This window comes from Corvus brachyrhynchos, unplaced genomic scaffold, assembly GCF_000691975.1.
Source record: "Corvus brachyrhynchos isolate BGI_N302 unplaced genomic scaffold, ASM69197v1 scaffold542, whole genome shotgun sequence".
Classification (NCBI taxonomy): Eukaryota; Metazoa; Chordata; class Aves; order Passeriformes; family Corvidae; genus Corvus; species Corvus brachyrhynchos.
The window spans coordinates 112330-134458 of NW_008236766.1; the positions used below are offsets into that span (position 1 = coordinate 112330).

The 22129-nt window shown below is 36.9% G+C and overlaps 1 protein-coding gene across 1 annotated transcript in view; it reads right to left on the minus strand.

The window, feature by feature from the left end:
* PDE3B (phosphodiesterase 3B) overlaps nt 1-22129 on the minus strand; it is an 88444-nt gene that overhangs the window by 11146 nt on the left and 55169 nt on the right. Inside the window, 8 exon segments of the mRNA XM_008644883.2 lie at nt 135-238; nt 756-829; nt 1396-1606; nt 1774-1880; nt 4305-4450; nt 6895-6920; nt 6923-7109; nt 7729-7779. Of these exon segments, the coding sequence (XP_008643105.1) occupies nt 135-238; nt 756-829; nt 1396-1606; nt 1774-1880; nt 4305-4450; nt 6895-6920; nt 6923-7109; nt 7729-7779 (906 nt within the window).

Genomic DNA, 22129 nt, shown 5'->3' on the forward strand with positions numbered 1-22129 from the left:
TCCCATGTACCACCACCCTTTGGAAATTACTATTTTAGCAATGCAAGGGCCCCTTCACAGCAAGTTAGGAATTACAAAGAAATACTGAGTTGAGAAAAGTTACTGCAAGTGGTTTTTTGCAATTACATGCTTACAAGCAGTTTATTTTGTGTTTGATCAATCATTTCCTTCCTTCCATCTTTCCTCTCCTCCATATGGTGGAAAGATTCTTTTGAAGCATTAGCACTTGCAATTTCACCTTAAAGAAAGCACATACAGAAATACTATATCAATAATTTATTTGTAAATTACTACTGTCTAATAATTTTTGGACTGATCATACAGATTTGTCACAGAAATAAAAGTAATAGCTTGTTTCTAAACCATTTAATTTAAGAAATATGCAAAAAGAGTTGTAAAGGACAAAATTTATTAGACAAAACCTATTTGAACATTAAGAAAAGCTAAAAGCATTGCTTTTATTTGCAAAAATTGGTTCAGTGATCAGTTTAGCTTAGTTGGTAGAGCACTTGTTTGATATATGGAGTACAGATCTATAAAGGTATTAGTGGAAGCCTGTTTTAAAATCCTTACTATGGAGCAGGCAATATTTTGTATTATTTTGATTATTCTAAAACACAAAACAAAGTCAAATACACACATAGGTTAAAATATAGGAAAAAAATTATGTAGAAATAATAAAATTTTAATTTAACTGGCTTTCAAAAAAAAAGCAGCAAGTTGATATCAAGTATTTGTCTATTTCGAAATCCCACCTGATTTTCTGTCTCTGTATTCTGCAAATTCTGGTTCTGGTATTGGAACAGGCTTGAGTATCTGACGTCCACAGCTTACAGAATACATGAAAAATATTTACAACATTCAGTAACTTTCTTCTTTTGCTACTGCTGTCTTCTACTGAAAAATATCTGCAGATTACTTTTTAAAAAAAAGGCTTGTGAAGATTTCTTCAACAACTGACCTTAGTGTTTTCTCTTAAATTTGGCACACATAGGTTTAGTCTGTCCTTGGATAACAATCAACCATCACCTCCCCCAGACTTAGACCTCTGAATTAATAAAGTAGAGCTCATAACTAAGAGGGTATTCAGAAACACAGACTTCAATTCCCAAGTAAGAAACCCTCCTTTTCTAAAATTCCATAGAATATTGTTCCTCTACAAAACAGCTGCTGAGAAGGATGGGCCATGGCAAAGCAGTGACATACATTCAGCATTCTTTATTCTCCCCTGGATAACAGTTACAGATTATTTTGAGATCTTATGCCTTTTTCAATCCTAGTAGGTGCACAGGTCTTGCTTTATTTTTTTGCTTTTTTTTGGTTTTGGTTTTCATTTTAATTGCATTCCTCTCAACAGATATGAAGTGACTGAAACTATAACAGAGTTTACAGTACCTGCTGCACATATAACCTACAGGTGTTTTAACTGGCTGCTGAAAATCTGGAGAGCTAGATGTGTGTCCTGGAGCCTTGTGTATATTAATGCTTGGTTTTGTGAGGAAATCAGCAGTGTCAGGGAACTCGACAGGTGACCAGTTGCTGAAAGCCCCACTGGAGACAGATCCGTGACTCGGTGACCCCACGGGACTCAGGCCGGGAGAAGCACCTTCCAAAACAAACATTGCATGGGGTTCAGATGACAGTGAAGTTGTTGCTGTTTACCAAGACTGGATTTAAACAACAAGGGACATACTAATGTTATTTTAGTGCTGTGTTCTGATGAAAAACCCCTTGATGTACCATCTTGTTACTGTACAAATTGCGTGGTCTTACCTGCTCGTCTGGGACCCATGTGATGGGTCAGTGTCACAGAGGATGATCTTTGCTTTGGTATTGTCAGCAAGTTTGCACCAAAAGACCCATTTGAGTGAGATCCTTGGCTGAAAAGAAAAAAAACAGTAAGAATTTTTTTTTATGTCTTTCCTAGTTTTTCTTCCATTTTTATTAAATAAAATCCTTTTAAAATAGGTATACTGCCCTGTGACATGTCCACCACCATTCAAGAAAGAGAGAATACTACAAAGCAGGCAAATTCAAGACCAGCTAGAAAATATGTCAATCACATGAAATAAAAACTGCTGTGTACTGACTGAAAGCAACAAAAAACTTTACACAGTCCTAAAATGACACAATAAATATACTCAGACTATGTGTGATAGGTTTTACTTTCTAACATGCTACTTTCCTTGAACATTTGAAGCAGGCTGTTTCCGAACAGATCTGAGGATTGATTACTTTGGAAACACACTGAGAACCTCACACAGCCACAGCGGTTTTCAAATAAATTTTGCATATTCAATTAATTATTTTATTTAGTATAAACTTAAAACCAAAGCTATTTTTGACATCGAATCATATTTTGCTTCAGTGGCCAAATCGTTCAACTCAATTGCTCAATTCTGCCATCTGCTGTTGCAGAGACGAAATTTCATGCCATAATTTAAAATTCTATTTGCTTTAGTGAGCAGAAATGTAATATGCAACTAAAAATAATTGCATATGCGCACTTCAACGTGAAAATAGTTAATTTAAAACTATTTCTCTTCAGGAGGGGAAAGCAGTATTTACCAAAACAGATTTAATCTTTCTTAAGCCGATTGCAAAAAAAGTCCAATACAGAAATAATACTTGATCTCCCATCACTAGTTTAAATATATGAATATGAAAAATGAGTTAAAGAATAAACATGGATTTGTTTCTGTGTATCTACACCCACTGGAGAGGGTCCAGCAGAAGCCACAAAGGGGATGAAGGGTCTGGAGCATCTCCCTTATGAGGAGAAACTGCAGAAGCTGGGCCTGTTTAGTCCAGAGAAGGCTGAAAGGGGATCTCATCAGTGCATATAAATATCTCAAAGGTGGGCTAAGAGGATGGTGCCAGATTCTCTTCAGTGGCACCCAGAAAGAGGATGAGGAGCGATGGCCATAAACCAGAACATGAGAAGTTTCACCTCAACATGAGGAAGAACTTCTTTACATTTTGAGCTAGTGTTTGAATGAGAAACCACATCAAAAAATCTGCATACAAATAAAACAGATGCTCCCAAGAGCTGCTTTTGAACAGTAAGGAAAGTAAGGAAACCCTCTGTAAATATACATTGAGACTGCAGCAGGAGGGCTGGGCCTCAGATTGAAATCCCATGGTTGCTAAGCTTGAAGCAATTTCTCTGGTCCCTGGTTATTTCCCGAGGATACAACTGAGGAGGTTTGTCTGGACACTGGCAACCAAATCAGCATCAAAATATAATCTTTACATGATTACCAGTGCTCATATTAGAACATTCAATTGTGCTTTATACACAACCCACAATTAAGTTTTACAACGTAAAAACTTAAAGCTCATATTTTACTCAAGGAGAAGAAAAACACTGGGCCAGATTATTTAAATGGTTCACTTTAAAATTAAATATAATACTGACAAGTAAATTCTTGCATGTGTGTATATGAATTTCCATCCTCTACTAATAATTAGCGGTTATCAGCTTAACTCACATTTTCTTTTTTAAAAATGCATCTGTTATACTTTCCTTATGACCTATGTAGAACCATTTAAAGAAAAAAAACAACAAAAACCCCCAAACAAAACAAAAACAAACAAAAAACACAAAAAAATTAAAAAACCAAGAAAACCAATGAAAGCAGAACTCCACCCATTTTTACAGATTTCCAGAGCAAAGATATACACATTCATACATTTAATAAAATTAAATGTGCGAATTTTCACTAATATACAACTTAACACAAAAAGAAAAAAAACCATTTATTTTAATCCTAATTCAGAATGTTATCTCAACTCTGGAAATAAAAGCTCTCTTTGTACCATATTGATTAACAAGAAGAGAAGAGATGACTGCCTTAATCTGTTTCACATCTTGCTTGATGACTGGAGGAACAATAAACATTGTAATACACAAAACAGTGGCTCCCAACCACAAGAAAATTGTCTCACATTTTAGTTATACATGGGTATATGGAAGTTGGCAAGTGATACATATTTTAAATAAAAAGAAGGAGGAAGTCAGTACAAGTTTAGACACTAAACTAGTTTGTTTTGCAATCATGTATGTTGGACCTTTTTTTCATTTCCTACTCAAAGGCCTACTTATTATGACAGAGCAGACTATTTAACCTCAAAATGACCTGATTTCTACTTAAGATCAACCCGAGTTACAAAGCATAGTACATAATTAACTTTTCCAGTTTATGCTGGCAGAATTTGGAGACTTAATTCACAAGACTTTACCTCAAATACTTCTGCCAAGTTCCAGCACTATTATTGCCCTTAAAATGCTGTTCAGTGCTTACCTTGGTGTGTTATACTCCTGATGGGATCTCTTGCTAATGTTACTCCGTTCCCATCTAGATGATGTTGATTCTATAGGTGACAAGCCAGAAACTCCTGAAGATCGTCTCAGCTGTGGGGTTGGCAGGCTGCTCCTGCTAGTTAATCCCTGTGGAGTAATTTGGCCATGGTTAAAACCCATGGAAGTTAAAACAGACGTTAAAATCTTATTTATGGTTTGTAAGGGCTATTTATTGCTTATTTTTATAGTGAAACAGCTGACGTGGTATCTTGCCACAGGTGTGGTATCTTACTCCAGGTGGGGGTCTTCCAAGGGCAACAAGAGACAAGAGATATGAATACTCAGGGGTTTGCCTAGACAACTTTTATTTCCCTAAATTGTGAAAACTGTTCAAATCATGACTGATAATAACAGCAGCAATCCACCCATCCGGCAAGCATTCTGCTGCCATACACTAGGAGAGCTGGGGACACTCTAGGGACAGTCATGATGACAGTGGAAAGTGTTTCTCTCACAGAGCAGCCTTGCAACATTTTTTGTGACAGAATTAATTTTCTTTCTTTCTTTTTAATTTTTCTGAGTACTGGGCAGTTCATGCTTCCTAGAAACCCAAGGGAAAAGGCTAGTGTTAGATAACCAGTTATGACCAGCCCAAGGTCTGAAGCCCAGTTTCAGTTGCATTCTTTCCTTGTTTTTAATTCCTTTCCTATCAAGGAGAACAGGCAGCTCACCACTGAATCATAGAACAGCTTGTGTTGGAAGGGACCTTAAAGATCCTCTAGTTCCACCCACCCTGCTGTGGACAGGAGCACCTTTCCCTAGACCAGGTTGCTCAGAGTGCCATCCAACCTGGCCTAATATCCAATCTAACCCGGCCCTCTTTCAGTTTGAAGCCATTCCCCCTTGTCCTGTCACTACATGCTCATGTAAATAATCCCTCTCCACCTTTCCTGCAGGCTCCTTTCAGGTACTGGAAGACCACAATTAGGTCACCCCAAAGCCTTCTCCAGGCTGAACAAATCCAATTCTCTCAACCTTTCCTTGTAGGAGAGGTGCTCCGTCCCTCTGATCAACTTGATGACCCCCTCAATCAACTTGAAAATTATAACTGAACCAACTTTGGAAGCCAGTCAGGGAAGAGAAATAAAGATGTACATAATCAGCAAAAAAAACTCATGGAGGAGACCTTTTATATTCCGAGTCAGGGAAAGAGAGAATGGGAACCTTTCAAGAGAGCCCATTTTGAAGAAATACTTTCATATTATTTTCTTTGGAGTTTGTGCTCACTTACCTGCTTTTTGGAAGAAAAAGAAATTTTTCTCTTGCAGTAACACATAGGGGGAAATACTTGGGCTTTACTCTTAAACATACACCAAAGCCAAAAAATCATTGAATGATAGTGGCAAGCCCTAGGAAAATTTCTATACAGAAACCCCCCAAAATTTGAGGGAAAAGTTACTTTTCGGAAGGAGAAAAAGAGAATAGCTGTGAAAAAACATATCCTTTCAATCTCACATAGTCTTCATAACTCGTCCCCAGCAATGAATACTTTTCATTTCACACTATTTTGACTAGCTATAAAGAAATTTTAAAAAACAAAAGGTATACAAATCCTTAGTGGCTTTTAAAGAAATCCACAAAGAAAAACATCCTGAATGACTGTGATCCCTGTCCAACTGATTTCTGCAGGTATCCATGTGACATTCTGAAGAATTTCATACTGCAGTGATTCTGCAGGATCTTCCACCAGAGTAACCTGCAGACACTGAGTTTTTTCCCCAAAAATATGGCTCCCAACAGACATTTCACGATCTGAATCTGGCTCCAAAATACTAAGCCAGTAAGACGATCAGTTTGGGCCAAGCCTCCCACTTCCTGGAAAGGTAAACACCTCAAGGGCATGTTCCAGAGCAGCCTCCACAATGAACAGCCTCAAGCTGTCAGTACTGGGCTGGAATTACTGGCTCTGGTGCTCTGCAGCTGAGTTTCTATATTGTGATGTTTTTCCACCACATTCCTTAGTGTATCATGTAGTAACTACATTTTTGCTTTCACTTGCTAACGCAGGGTAATGGAGAAGTGACTGCGGATTTTACAAAAAGTAATTTGTTGAAGAGAAAAGGGAACTTTTCCTTTGACATAGCTGATTTGCTTCTGGCTGATGGCTGGTTTGCTGTCCACAAGAGCAAATTTCTTGGGGAAGAAAGGTCAATGAAAAAGCCAATCTGACAGTAATAGTTAGATAAAGAATGTGGAAGAATCAAAAGCAGCCCTGTTTGTCCCATATCATGAGACTGTAACATCTTCAGTTTATATTTGCTGTTATTTTGAGGAATGATGTTGTCAGGGTGCAGACCAGTGCTTGTACCTGTCTATCCATCAACCACTTAAATTTGCATTTTGGTACCTATCTCGATTTCATTCAATGTGTTTTCACAGCTGCTCTCTTTCAACCTTAAACATTGTCCACGGGTACTCAGTAGAGAACCTACTACACATACAGGAGCATTCTTTCCAGATGAATTTTTCTTTATCTATTTATTTTTGTTTAATTGCAACATATACGTGAATGAAAATGAAAGCCATTTGACCTTGAGCAGCTTCCGGTCTTTTTCAAGCCAGGAAATGGTGTGAATGGGCTGGCCTTTGGCCTGCATGCTCCTGAGAAAGCACCAATGAGACTGTTAATGCTTCGAAGGGAACAGATCACATGTGGTGGAAGAGATGGGTCACTCAGGAGCTCTGTGAGCATGTTCCGAGCCTCGTTCAGCACTGAGAGATCAACTCCATTTCCACTGCCAGCACCCTGGAATAGATGGAAGTGTTGCAAACTATTAACATGTCAAAAGACTTCATGGTATACTTTATTTTAAATAAGTATTGCGAATTTTTAAAAATAAATTTTAAAAAATTAATGCAACATTTTTCTTTCAAAGGAAATATATACATCTAGACATTCAGACAGCAGTTTCTGCAGGTTTTTATCACACAAATAAAAAGTAATTCACAACTCAACATTAGCTTTCAGTTTATTTTTTTCTATTTAAAATCTGTTCTGAATTTTTTAATCTCTATTTATCTCAGCATTAAACTTAGTATTCTATTTATTCCAACAATATCAACAAATTTTGGCAGTCAAACTGCTGGAGCCCCTTACAGAGGTACAATTTCCACAGCCTCATCATTTTTATTAACCCTGATTCTACTGAAAGAAATTATTAAAAAATTGTCCAAAAAAAAGTGATTTGTTTTAAGTTTGCATAATTCTCTGAACAGGAACAACGAGAGCTTACTACAATGTAAGAGACAGAGGGTAAAATTAGGCAAATATAACATCAACAGAAAACTGAAATTTGACAGTTTACAGTGAACTCTGTACTCAATCACATTTTACAAACCCCCAATTAAATTAATAATATACTGACCTGGTAATAGGGCTTGTACCATTGCTTCAAATCCCAATCCCAAAGTATCATCTGTAAAGATTAAAAAAAAAATAATAATTAAAAAAAGATTAATAGATGATATGCTAATGCTGAAAAACAGCAATGGCATAAATCTTGATTGTGTGGTGCAATGAGAAATGTTTCTCCCTTCATCTTTTCATATGTAATTTGGGCCATATTCTTGGTTAATGCTACCCAGCAAAAGCCCTAAAGAAGAGTTTGAAGAAATTGCATGCAACAGAGATATTGTGATGACAGAATAATACGGCCTTATTTCAATATTTTTGGATTGCTTATAAATCGTTTAACATACACACTCCATTTGGTGGTGACAGTGCTTTCCTGCTCCTATTCACCTCAACTTACAAAAGCAAATCTAGCCTAAAACCTCAAATATATTTTTTTCTTTCCAGAATCATTCAAACAGTAGCAATTTTTTGTAAATACAGTGCAGAAAGCATTACATTAAATAATGTACTTTTAAAGGGGGCAAAAATCTCTCCAATATCTTAGGTTAAAAATTGGTATTTTAAAAAACATTTTCTTGCAGGAGGTTTTTTTAGGCTTTGCTTGAACATGGCTACAAAGCTCCATGTTCTGAATAACCTCACTAAACCCACCAAACCCACAAGAGAACGTCAGCAACACAATTTGAAGATGCTATCAGCTTCAAGTACGTCAACAGCACTCACTTAATTTGTCTTCTATACTGACAAAAAATGAAAACAACATACAAGAAATGAAATTCAGATGTCTGTTCTGTTTCAAAAGCTTTCAGTCTTCATGACTTCTAGACAGATTCTAACTATTCTCTGATAAATTAATTCATTTGCAAAATGCGTACTCACAAATTAAACATAGCTTTTCACTCTTTTGCGTAGCTACAGAGCACAAATAACATGCCAATACCCCGCTTGGTAGTTCATATCTTGCAATCCTGGAAGCTCTTCTGCTTATTTTTACAGGTGAGATCTAGGTATGCTTTTGTTCCTCTGGGACTAACAGCTCTTCCACGGAGAAAACACAATGTTCCAGTCTGGAGCTTGTCCAGAAGAAGGTGCAGAAAGTGTCGAAAAAGAAACACAGGTGGGGACGTGTCAGCAGTGCCCAGGCAAGGGAGGCACTTAAAGGCTTTTTTTCTCTTCAGTTATCTTCACAGAGATACCACTAAACTATGCTTAAAGTTAGTAGTTATGACATCCACTTCTAGGAAAACTGAAGAGATTTACCTCGAAGCATGTGCTTGGACTGGGAGTAAGTTGTGCTCTGTCAAAAAATCATACTGGGTGATACTGAGTAAAGCAAGCAGATCAAAATCAAGAATTAAGAATTTAAGTATTTGAGAGTTTGGGGTTTTTTCTAAGTGACTAATCTAGCTACCATGTCTTTTTGTTTTGTTTTTTTTTTACTGTCTGTCACTGACAAACAGTAAGATAATGACCAACATTCTCTGGCCATACCCACTTTGCCACGACGCATTTGGTTTTAGCAACATATTGTCAGACTGGGGTGGTTTTTCATTTGTTTGTTTAAGTGGTTTTTTTTTTAAATTTTCTTCATTGTGAGGTTTCTCTTTCTAAATTGACATTTCTGTACTGCATTGAACATCAGTAGATCTTTTGGTTTCATTCTGTCCTCGCACACAGAGACTGCATTAATCTGCTTCATTAACTTTTGACTCAATCAGCACCAAAGATCAGCTGTCCACATGGGTTTTGTTAGTTGTGTTAGTAACCTTTGATACTAATGGGCCGCTGAGTTGCGTCAGCTCGCTCGCGATCTTGCAGCCTCCATTAGGGGACAGAAAAGAGGTTTCCCTCTTGGACTATTTTATTTTTCTTTTAAATATGTGGTATGTTAGCTAATTTTATTTATTTGTTGCAAACGAGCTCATAATAATAATTTTAAAAACATAACAAACGAACAAAAAACCAAACCAATAAACTTCTTGCTAACTCCAGAAAATTTCTGTACCAAACATTTTACTGCAACTCCTTTATTCATCCTTTAAGCCACATGTACATGTACATATGCTCACATAAGCTACAATTTCGGGGGTCCACCTTTGTGACTAAAGAGGTTGAAAACCTTCCTTTTGGTTTTAGTCCCACTATGGTAAATAGATAGGCTCTTGTGACCCATGCTCACCCAGTATACAAAAGGCAGAAAAATCTTCCAATCTACTTTCAATGCAAATAATGGTTTGATATTTTAAATGGCAGGGCATAATTTTATGCAGTTTTACTTAAATGAAAAATTTCACAGCTTGGATTCATCACTGAAAATTTTCTGTTGTCATTTAAACCAGAAGATTTAAGCTTCTCCACTGATACCAATTTTACAGCAAAGACACTAAAACAGTTTTGAAATAAACAGAACTTCAGTTTACATGTACTTTGCTATCAGATTTTTCTTTAATTCATGATATATCACCATTAATTAGAAGCCATATCTCCTGAGAGAAGACAGAGCAGTATATCAACACAGCTAGCAGGCTACCACGGTCTGTCACATTTTCAGGGGTCACTCCGTGTGCCACACATCAAAGTAATTAAAATGAACTGATGAGAATTATAGGTATAAAGTAGCAATCTCTTCTGCTAAGCACAACTGGAAAAAAGTGCAAATCTCTAAACAATGAATATTTTTCCACGGTAAATCCGACTTGGTACATCTCTACACTAAGCAAATCCTTGCAGGTCAGTAGTGAAAGGAGGGTTACCTTTCCTTAGGTGCTGAGAACGCACCACAAGGTGGCACTCAAAATCCAGAAAGCCTCCCCCACAAAAAACAATTTCGGGAGAAAGGAGCAGAAAGCAGCAGAATATTCCTTAATATACCTTCTGCAGAATTGACAGGGTTTGAAAGACAAGGAGGGTGACTATTTTAAAGGTTAACAGCTGATAAATTCTATTTCTCTGTTTAAAGAATAATTTTCTCCTTAGCACTAAGGAAATTGTACTTTGTCTCACTACCTACCAGACTTAGTTTAAGTAGCCTAACTCCATGCCTTGGAAGCTAAATCTGGAATACTAAACAAGCAGCATTTCTGGCATTATTTTTTGTTGAGAGCTTAGCAGTCGAAGCTTTTTTTCATTACTGTACTTCAACAAAAGTTACAAATATCGCATTGATATTACAACAGGAGTGAAAAGACACCATTTATTTTGACCTACTGTGAACAGACCAAGAGACCTTAAAATAGGTCTTTTGCAGAGGCTCAGCAATTTCTGATTTTGCAACCATGAGACTTGTTGCAGAAAGATCTGTAATCTGTAATACTAAGATTTTGTAATCCATTGCACATAACGTTCTTCCCTCACCTCCTCCATCAAGAAACACCTTATCTAGGATGGACTTGAGTCATAAAAGTTCCAAGCTGCAGCTTAGACCTCTGCTTAGTAATTCACACACTTGGGCTTTGAGCATCCATTGTCAGTGGCAACATCACAGCAATCGCACGTTTGGGAGCTCCTCTGAAAATCAAACTGCAGTGGGCTCTAATGTTGCAGATGAACTTCTGAAAGGTAAGAAGTCTATAGCCATTCCCACCAGAAATATGCATAGGAAATTGCCAGTCAGCTTGGAGGAGAAGTTCTCATATCAGCCTGAGTCCAACCGCAGAGTTTTCCCAGCTTATCCAGAGAGCCATGAACACACTCTCCTGGTTTTGTATCACTGATACAAGCTGATCAGGGGTTTGAAGGACAGCTTCAGTAGAAAATAGCTTCAAATAGAAAAAAACTAACCAAGAAAAAACCCACACATGCACCATGCCTTGTTCTTTAACAGTCGGGGACTGTATTACTTTTAACTGTAATAACTGAATCTATTTAGCCTCTGAAATAAATTTCAGTCGGTTAAAAGACAAGCCAGCTTACAAAACCCCTTTAAGTACAAGTGACCTTTCCCAATTTGGCCATCATCAGCCAGCATAGGTCAAACTGAAACTTGTCACTCAAAACAGCCTAAGAGTGTCAAGAGAAGGAATTTGCGTCACTGAAAATAAGGGGTTTTTTAAAGGCTAAAAAAGTTGTTAAAGCTCAACAAATTCTGCCCAAAGTTGCTGTTCTGAAGAATTAACACTGTATTCAGTACTATGGGTGTTCAGTCAAATCTCAGGAGATCTTAAATACTTCTCACTTAGTGGATATACGGAGAAAAATTGACAGCAGGCATCAGGCTTATGTTTTCTCAAAGAATAAAAGCAATATTTCCATATAATTCAGAGGAGTTGCCCTGCTATTTGAACACCAGAATAAAAACCTAACCATCACCAAAGCTTAAGGACGGCACTTTTGGCAAAACACACATTGTTAGCAACATCAGAAGCACGTAAAAAAATACACGAGGTAACAGTAACCGAGGCCTTTCCTAGTACAGCTTATAGCTCCAACAGCAGCAGGAACGTGGCAACGTTACTTTTCACAAAGTAAAAGGCAGTAAGTGCTCCTCTGAGAAGTGCATGGTCTAAATAAACTAAAAACAGATGAGGAATGGGAGAAGACAGTCAAGGCAAATCAGCAGGGCTTCAGGGGGGTTGGTTTTGTTTTTAATTACTTTTCCATTGAAAAGGTTATCTTTCCTATCTCAGCGCACCCAGCGGTTCCAGGGCCTGGAATAGAGGTGTCTTTCAGAAGAGTTGATGCCATGGAGGGTGGAGGTTTTTTAGAACTTCTTTATACAAATACCACAACTCCATTTGTCTAAAGTTATGTTTGAGGAGTTATTTTCAACTTCCAAAGGCTTAAGCATGACAAAAGATTATGGATTTTACTTTTGTCAAGATATAAACCACTGAAATTACTATAAAAGTACACTAAGCATTTCTAAACATTTTTTTTTAAATGCTAATGTTGAACTCAAAGTATATTTTACTAGGTAACTGCAGTGATGTTTTCCTAATAATTTAACTTATAAAATACAAAATCATATTAGCTTAGTTACTCCAGAATTATTTGTTTGTGAAAAGTTGTACTAAGAACAACACTAATGCTTATGCAGAGATTTAAAATACACAGCTACAAAAAAAAAAATATTGCAGAGCTTAGAAATCTAAAAATCAATTTTAAAAGTCAAATATAACCAACACTATTCTCCATGCCCCAAGCTGAGATGTGCACACTGTCTAAGGCCACACACAATGTTAACATTTGTAACATTGCCGTATGATTCCCTGAACATAAAATAGGATTTCGTTTCACTGATGATACTTTTTAGGAGATTCAATGTGTGCTTTAATGCTTGTAAAGAAAAGAAAACTTGTCCTATTTGAGGACATCCATTCCATTCCATGCTCCAAAATTTTAATGGAGAAAAATGAGCACAAAATTGAGTTTCTACTTCTGACTGAGGCTTTCATTGATCAAATATAAAGGATTCCTAGTTGCCAGTAGCATCTGTTTGACACCATTAGGCATTAGCTCCGTAAATAAGTATTTCCATAGCAACGAAGCATAGAATTAACTAAACAATGAAACCAACACCATAGCAACTTGATTCAGAAATCAACTCCTCGAAAAATCACCTCACTCAAAAGCCAAATTCTACAACTAGATGAGAAACAAATTTATTGTAAAATATGAGAAAGGTTGCGGTCCATACCCATTTCTTTTCATGACTGCCTTTCAAACAGGATTGATCCATTGCTTTTATTTCTAGATTAGTCTTTTGTAGCAGCTTACAATCAATTACCATGTTTTATCTATGTAATTTAATAACACAAAAAAAACCCCCCACAGCAGTATACAACCTAGAAGTCCTGGAGGTCTTATTTATTATTAGAGGTCTTTTCCCTCTCTGTAGAACAGGTAGATGTTGAAAAACAGTATGTTATGAAGTAGTTAAGTTGTATTCAGCATGAACTAAAGGTGATGCAACCAAATAATGACTCTCAAAGTAGAGGCAGCATTATTTAGATAACACAGACAACGTTCTGTTGTGAAATCTTGCAGGCCAAAACAGCAGCCACTTGAGTAGATTGTTGTGATCAAGACAAAATACAGCCCCCAGCAGGATACTCTGGGCATTAAGAATCATGATGGTTTTTCTCTACTCCCTAAACCTTCCCATGAAAATAAATGGAAGAGGGGAAAAAACGAGGGTATTTTTGGAACCCTAATACTTATCACTTCCTGACTCTATACACAATTTATTTATCCAAGGTTGTAAAATGGCCAATGGGTTGTGAAGTCTGCAGATAGCCACAATCTTTGAACAGAAGCTGTGTGTGCTTTCATGGTTCTGAGGTTTGGACACACATCCTGACGGAAACAGTCATATCCCCTATCCAACGACTCAGTTGTTGACTCTGCTGCACTCTTTCATGAAAGACATTACTTTTGCTCTTTTAAGAGCCCTAAAATCTTCCTTCAGTGAAAAGATATTTGCTTCTTCTTAATTGCTTTAATTAACACTCTTCTATACACTAAATAGCACCTGCAATCTATTTGGCTGGACACGTAAGAACAACACTGGAACATGCAGGTGTCTCCCTACTATAACGTTTCCACCAGACTCCACAGTATCCTGATCCTCCCCACAAATACAAATCTTTGACAAGAGCTGCACCTAGGTAAACTTTAATAAGTCCCTTTAGAGTTTTCACAAGCTTCATTACTATTTTCAGTAACTTTGCCCTCAGCACAGATACAAAAACAGAGCAAAAATGCCCCACTGTACGCTAAAGCTTCAAAGAAGCCTGCAGCAAGCTTATTCCCACAGCTAATGCTACTCCCTGCAAGCAGAAAAATACTTTTTTGTTTGGCTGGGGTTTTGTTTCTTTTTTTACATGTTTGTTTTATTTGGTTGTTTTTAAAAAGACATGCTACTTCTGCTTTTGTACCCAGGAGTACCAGCAGGACAGCTTCTACTTTGTCTGCTGTAGAAAGTTCTCCATTCTTGTCTGTTTTATTTGATCTGATCTTCTTTTTATATATATTTTTTAAGATCTTTTAATGTTTCAAAAAGGTTCTAAAAGGTAGAAAGTAGAGGGGTTTTTTCTTATTATGTAGGTAATGAAAAAAAAAACTGTCTAAAACCACACTTAGGTCATTTCCTGTTCCTTCTAGGTTTTGTCAGACTTGCACGTCAGAGTAAAGGCCAACCAGTAATTTATGGCAACTGGGGGAGGGAGGGCAGACAGGAAAAAAAAAAAGCCTGCTATGTGCAGATCCTTTAATTGCCCATTATAAGCATTTTCCTTTGGAGCATGTGGTTCTAATCACCATCAAAGGAAAGCAATAGTGCTAGGTGGATTAGTGCTCTGCTCCAGTGCAGTTGCTTCGGTGTTCTGGCATTCTGCACCACTTTTACTGTCATCCAAAAACCCAAAGCCGTTCTTTTTAAAGCGGTGTTTATTTTACAAAAAGCAAGATCGAGAAATTGCTCCCCAAACATCCTTTTCTCATTTACCTATTGGCATTATTTTACAATTATACACAGTAAAAGCCTTTACTGCTGTGTTGACACACTGTTAATGCATCATGTTGGAACAGACAGAGGGAACAACCTTATATTTTATCTTCCTTCAATAGAAGGATGTGCCAAAATCTTATGCCGAAATATTTTACTGTATGCTGGTGTATTCTTAATGCAGTAACTAAAAACACTTAGAGATGAACCAATTTCTTCCTCTTATGACTTACATTTTTCAATCAATTGGTGTTTTTCCACCTATTACCCTGGAAATATAGGTATGAATCTAGGATTTTTTTCTTTTCAGCAAAGAGAAAATATGCCATATGTACACAAGTGTTCCTACAGAATTGAGCTCAAAAAAGGGGGATACTGAATTTTTCACACAGAGTTTTGTCCCAAATTTTTCTTTAAAATAGCATATATATGTATAAAAATGCTTATATTTTCCTCTCTCCCCACTCCCTCTCTAAAACAAGAAGCGTAAAATTAAACCGCACAACTCTCTTAGTCAAAAATTACCATGAATCTGAGAATGGTTAGCATCAAATTAATTAGACCAAATGATCATCTAGTCCAGTATCTTGCCATTAGCAACAGCAGCCACTTCAAGATAAGGATATTCTCAAGTAAACAGCAACACAGCCCAAGAAGCTACATGGTAAGCATATATTACATGTGTAGTACAAAAGTCTGTGGATCTTTCACCTTTGCATTTCTCTGATAGTCTTTCTCAGACCTAACATTATATTCTGACAGATCCAACATCACACACAAAGGCATTTCTCAAGTTAAACGCAGATTTTGCAAAGTTCCCTTTCATTCTGGGTCTGTCACCGTCGAAGTTGTACAGTGAGGAAGAAAACAACCACCAGAACTTTCATGCAGTTCACCCACTGAACAATTGGTTTTTGCAAAAGCTTCAAGTTGTTCTCCAGCTGATTTCAGGCACAAAACAAATTTTTTCAGACTATGAGGCTGCATTTTCATATCCCTCAGGCTACTTCAGAGACACAGCACCTTCAGCATAACAAACCCTCTAAATCACTGAACACCAACACTTGTCATTTGATTGTGTTAGTTGTCATCTTAGGGGTTTTATTTACAAAAATTGCCACAGGGTACAAGCTTTACGCAAATGGGTGTTTTTTCTTTCAATTACCTGATGGTGACCCAAAAAGAAATATTACAGAGTTAGAGAAGTAAGCTGAAAGAAGCTGGTCAAGACACCAAAGAAGATATTATGTCATAAAGGAAAGCAAATATTGCTGCAGTGCTTTGGTTGGAAGTTATACACTGGGACTGAACTGACTCCATCCTCAGTTGCTCAAGCTAAAGACTTAAAAGCAATAATTTAAAAACAGATGAGAATATAATTATGAGGCTGATTACAAGAGCAAATATGTTAGTGAAAGTTAAATCAGTATTAAGAAAAATTATCTTAATGGACAAGTTTCTGGTTGAAGTGCCAGGAAATACAAGATGAAATCTCTTAGGGGGAGAAAAATATTGAAACTCTGAAGAATGTAATACAGATTGCTCTCAGAAAGAGAGGGGAATGCAAATTGCTGCATTCTACAGAAAGTGCCAATTTACTTTGCTCTAATGTATTCATGGTAAGTACTACTTTAGTTGGCAGCTTTGTAAGCAGCTGAGAAAAGAATCAAATGACAGAAGATTTGAAAGAAAGCAATTTTTTTTTTCCCCACATAGTGACATTGTGATGCAGCTCTAAACAAAAAATAAACAACAATGATGCCTTCCCACTCGTTGCATTAGGTGATGACTAACTTCAAATTACTTGGGAAGTTCTGCTTTGTGCCCAAAATGCAAGTCTTGCATAGATATATTTTTATCTTGCATGTGCAAAGTGAACAAAAGAATTACCACCAGCAGTGTGGGAGGATCACAAACATCATTGCACCTTGCTTTGTGATCAATTCATCTTTCTAGGAAGAAAATATGCAGTCAGACCCCTCTGGTAGTGGTTACCATTTACTAATCTGGTGAAAGCTTTCTCTGTGAAAAGACTGAGGGATGAACGGGTTCAGATTTCAGCTAAAAGAGGGAAAAAGAATCCCAACCAGCCTCAAACTCCAGAAGACATTGTGAAATACTGTGGGTTTAATAAGGTTTAGTAGCACATCCTTCTCAGTGTGATCCCCTTTACGTAGGTGTAAACTGAATTTCACATCCTGCTAATGTGGTAACTAAAGGTGAACTTCCAGGAAAGAAAACTCATCTCTGTCTCACATTCAATGTCTCCTAAACCAGAGGTTCTTTTCTTCACTGGCTTTTTATATATTATGTTCCATTCTGCTGTTCTATCACAGGACTCTCACACACTTGAAGACATAACTGTACAACCTATTACCCACAAAGGTAGTGGAAAATTGCATCCAAAAGCCTATTTCCATTCCACTGTTTTGGTTTACTCTGTAAGCTACTTTGCTACCATATTTGTAGGGCACAACTACAGTTACCTACAGCATTCTTATTGCAAAGGTTTCTAAATACCAAAGCCTAGCACAAAAAAAAATAGTGAAAAATACTGATGCCAACGTGTTCCCTAGTTTTGTTTCCATAAGTTTTCCTACAATTTTGATGAGTGAAATCCTAACCCAACCTCCCTTCCATTAAAAGAAACTTTCCTTTAAAAAATCAAACCTTTGTTTCTATGACAGATTTTACTTATGATTTTGATGACTAAAATCATTACCCAAACCTCCCCACCCCCCTCCAAAAAAATAAATATCTTCTAAATACCCAGACTCAACAAAATCTTTTATTTTTTTTTCTTTTATTTTGGTAGCATGACTCAGATGGAGAACTAATATTAAAGAAGGAGGTCAAGATGGGTCAAGTGTCTTCCAGTGACTGTAAGATAATAATGATAGCTTGCCAGTTTTTTCTATGCAAGCAGAAAGGCATTGGAATCCTCTTTTAAACTACAAGACATTTTTAGCAAAATCATCACAACAGTGAAAGTTACATAAACATCTACAGAGAACAACACTGGCAGTGAGAATATAATTTGCCATTTGGGACAAGTATTACTTACAATAAAGTTACAGTGTAGCACGCCCAATAAATCCATCAGATTTTATAAATGCATGCAAAGGAACTTTTCCTTGGGGAACAACACTAATTTTTTCATTTCTCAGCCTTTTTCTATCAACATTTTATGTGTTTGCTATGAAATCTCTTTCAGACTGTGTTTTCAAATGTTTTTTTCAGCTACTAATAAGATGAACCTAAAAAAAAACCCCTACACTCATCTGTGACTAATTCTATGTTCTTATCAACAAATTCAGCTCTCAACTAGCATCTCATAGAGCTTGCATATGTTTTGATTTATTTTCTCTAAAGCAGAAAAGGGGAAAATACCAAGAATTTGAACCATAGAAAAACAATGGGATGCCAAGACTCTCAGCAATATCTGACTAGAAAAATACTGTCCCAGAGAGAAAATCAGGCAAGTTTTGACAAAACCTATCAGACCACTATAATTGGCTATTCCATTAAAAAAAATTTTTAAATCCCCAAAACCTCATAATCTTTATTAAAAAGGAAAATATTTATATAGCTTGGGGGTTTTAAACTGAACACTATGTACCTCATGCTTTAAAAACAAACATTTTTTCCATTTCAGGAATTATAATTTCTTCTAAAATTAATACATATAAAAATATCTTCTGCAGCATTTCATTATTAAATTTAAACTGATATGAAGTAATTAGAATTTTTTTGTCTATTTGAGTATTTTTAACATATCAGTTAACTTATGATGTCCAAAATGTGTATATTAATCAAATCCTTTTGCAAAGCACACACAAATTAAAGTAGGAGAATGTCTGGACAAAACAAACAATCAGGTATTTAGTCATTCATGTAAAATAAGATTTTATTCTAGTAACCCTGTACATTGTGTTAAAACCAATCACAAACTATGTCTTGTATCATAGAACCAGAAAATGGCAGCTACACCATCAGCTTCTAAAAGGATCCAGAAAAATGTGAGGAAAATGTCAGACAAAATGGACAGAAATTGGGGGGGATGAAATAGGGGCAGGACCCTACAAAATTAATTTACAGCTGCACTGTGTAAATGTAATATTGACAAAAATCAGTAGGGTTTTCTACACCAATACCATGCCAAACAAGTCTACTTGAAACAGACTTTTGAAACAGACTGCACTTATCAATAAAAGCGGACCAGTCAGTGAGTGTGCTTTGATTTAAAGAAAACAGACACAAACAAAACACAATGAACAACTTTGACATGGTCTCCCATTAATGGTCCCAAAGAAATCACATTTACATGGGAAGAAAGGAATGGCTCTTCTCAGGATTAGCAATTTGTTAAAACATAAAAAGTAAAGAATGAGAGTAGAATGTTCACAGAAAAGAAAAAAAATTGCCAATAGAGACTTCCTCAAAGATTCAAGCTGGGATCTATCCTAATCACCCCTCTCAAAGTGAATTGAAACAGCAGTAGATGTCTGAAGTGTCAACATGCACCGATGACACAAAATTCCCAAGTATAGTCAAAAATAGAGTTGATTGTGGAAAGGAATCAATAGGCCCTAATCTAGTGATTAAATAGGAATAACACATTGCTGGAATTCTGCACTAATGAGTAAACGCTGAGAACAAAAATAAATTTTAAACTATTTGTGTGGAACGCCAGGCTTATATTACACCAATAGCAACCAGGAAAGAGATCTTGGAGTCATTTGCACCAGCCCCATTCTCAAAGATGTTAAATGAAATATTAGAAAAGGAATGTCAGACAATACAGACAAAACAGCGTCACTGCATAGATCCAAGCAACACCCACAGTCCAAGCTGCAGAGAGACAGAAGTATTGAAGAAATAGAAAAGGGCAGGCTAATGAGAGAAATCAAAGGGATGGAGCAGTTTCTACTATGAGGAGCTGCACAGACTGCGAGACTGGGATCCCTCAAGCGTGAGGAAAACAGAGGGATTACTGCAATGCTCTGTAGTTACCAGTGTCATGGAATGGTTGGTCCGTGCTGTTCACAAGCACAAGAATGGGGGCCATGTAATTAGACCATCTGGCAGCAGGCTTAAAACAAGCCTAAGGAGGTCTTTCTCACACACGACATAAATAAATTATTGCAGTAATTCCTGCTGGTTTTTACAGAAAAAAATGTAACCAAAGATGTTCAAAAACTTCACATAGACTCATCAATCCATGGCTACTCACCACAGCCCAGATGTGTCCTCCAGCTAAGGATGGCCCAAACTGTGATCTGACAAAACATGGCAGAGAACCCCACATGGGAAAGAACCCACTTCTGAAAGAAATGCCACTGCTGATAATTGCTCAAGACAAAAGCCTGAGATGAGGAGGCCAGTTTGGTATTATCTCCAATCAATGTAAAAAAGTAATTATAAAAATGGGCCCATCTTAGCAGTCCTCCTAGTTGCATGAAACTGTACTGTCCTTTATATCCTTGGGGAGTTTCCTACTGAGGCCTGATTACAGAATTGCTCCTCTCATCCACCTCTGTCTGCATTATAGATCTCCAAACTCTTTCTGTAAATCTCACAGAATAGTTCAGGTTGGAAGGGACCTCTGGAGATCATCCAGTCCAACCACACAGGAACACATCAGTGGGGTTTGAATGTCCCCAGAGAAGGAGATTCCATGGTCTCCCTGGGCAGCTGTTCCAGTGCTCTGCCACCCTCAGGGTAAAGTCCTTCATTTTGAGGTGGAACTGCTTGTGTTTCAATTTATGGCCATTGCTCCTTGTCCTGTCAATGAGCAGCACCAAAACCAGTCTGACACCATCCTCTTAGCACCTGCCTTGGAGATATTTATATGCACTGATGAGATCCCCTCTCAGTGTTCTCTTCTCTCGACTAAATAGGCTCAGCATTCTTCCTCCACTCTTGTAGTCTGGAATATTCTGGAATATTCTCCACCCAATATGCTCCACCCAGAGTGTTCCACATGACTCAGTCATTCACTTTAAAGGAAATATACTTTAAAATATATAAATATTACCCACACGATTTGCTTATATTATGGCTCAGATACTCTTTAATCTATTTGTTCCCTTTTGCAGAATAATTGACATTAATGATCTAACCCTCCTCCAGCAGTAACTAAGTATGTGGCTTCTTCAAAACTTAAATACAAAACACATCAAAGAGCTTGGGAAACCCTAATAACATTCCTTTTCAGGCTGTGTATATTTTTATATACACGTATATGCATATACAGCTGTATATGTACACACGTATATACACACAAACTCTACAAAAAAGAGTATATAAACTATCTAATCACATTAAAAAAGCTCTTTGAAACACATTATTGCACTAACAGTATTATCACCTCTGTTACACTAGAGCATCAGCAAAAAAAGTAACACAATCAATGAAGAAACATTAAAACATCATCTTGCGTAACACACAGAAAATGCATGGAAAAAGTAAGCTACAGAACTTTTGCTTTTGCATGCATCTCACCTCTTATTTTTCATTACACTTTCAAAATGTGAACATCTGGCAGGCAACTAAAAATGATCAAGAAGGTTCAATAGAGACATCAAGCAGCAGAGATCTCAAGTAACAAAATGCAACACCAAATATTAAACACAAAACTGAATCAGGTGCAGACAGCAGGCCAATAGAGCTGAGAATTGCTTACAATTATACTGAACTAATCAAACACATTGATCAATCTGTTATCACACATCCAATTAGAACCTACTTTTTGAAGATCAGAGGAAATTACAAGTCTAATCCTAAGATGACAGGCACTGTCACAACTGTAACTATAACTGCTGTAAAAGGCACAGGGTACCTGTCTCTGAACATCATCACCGAACAGCTTAAAATAACTTAAATTCAGAAAAAATGTGTAAGAATTCTTGAGGAGATTAGCACTTGCTTTAAAACTAGCTAGAGACCTTCAGAAGCTGCATTTGAA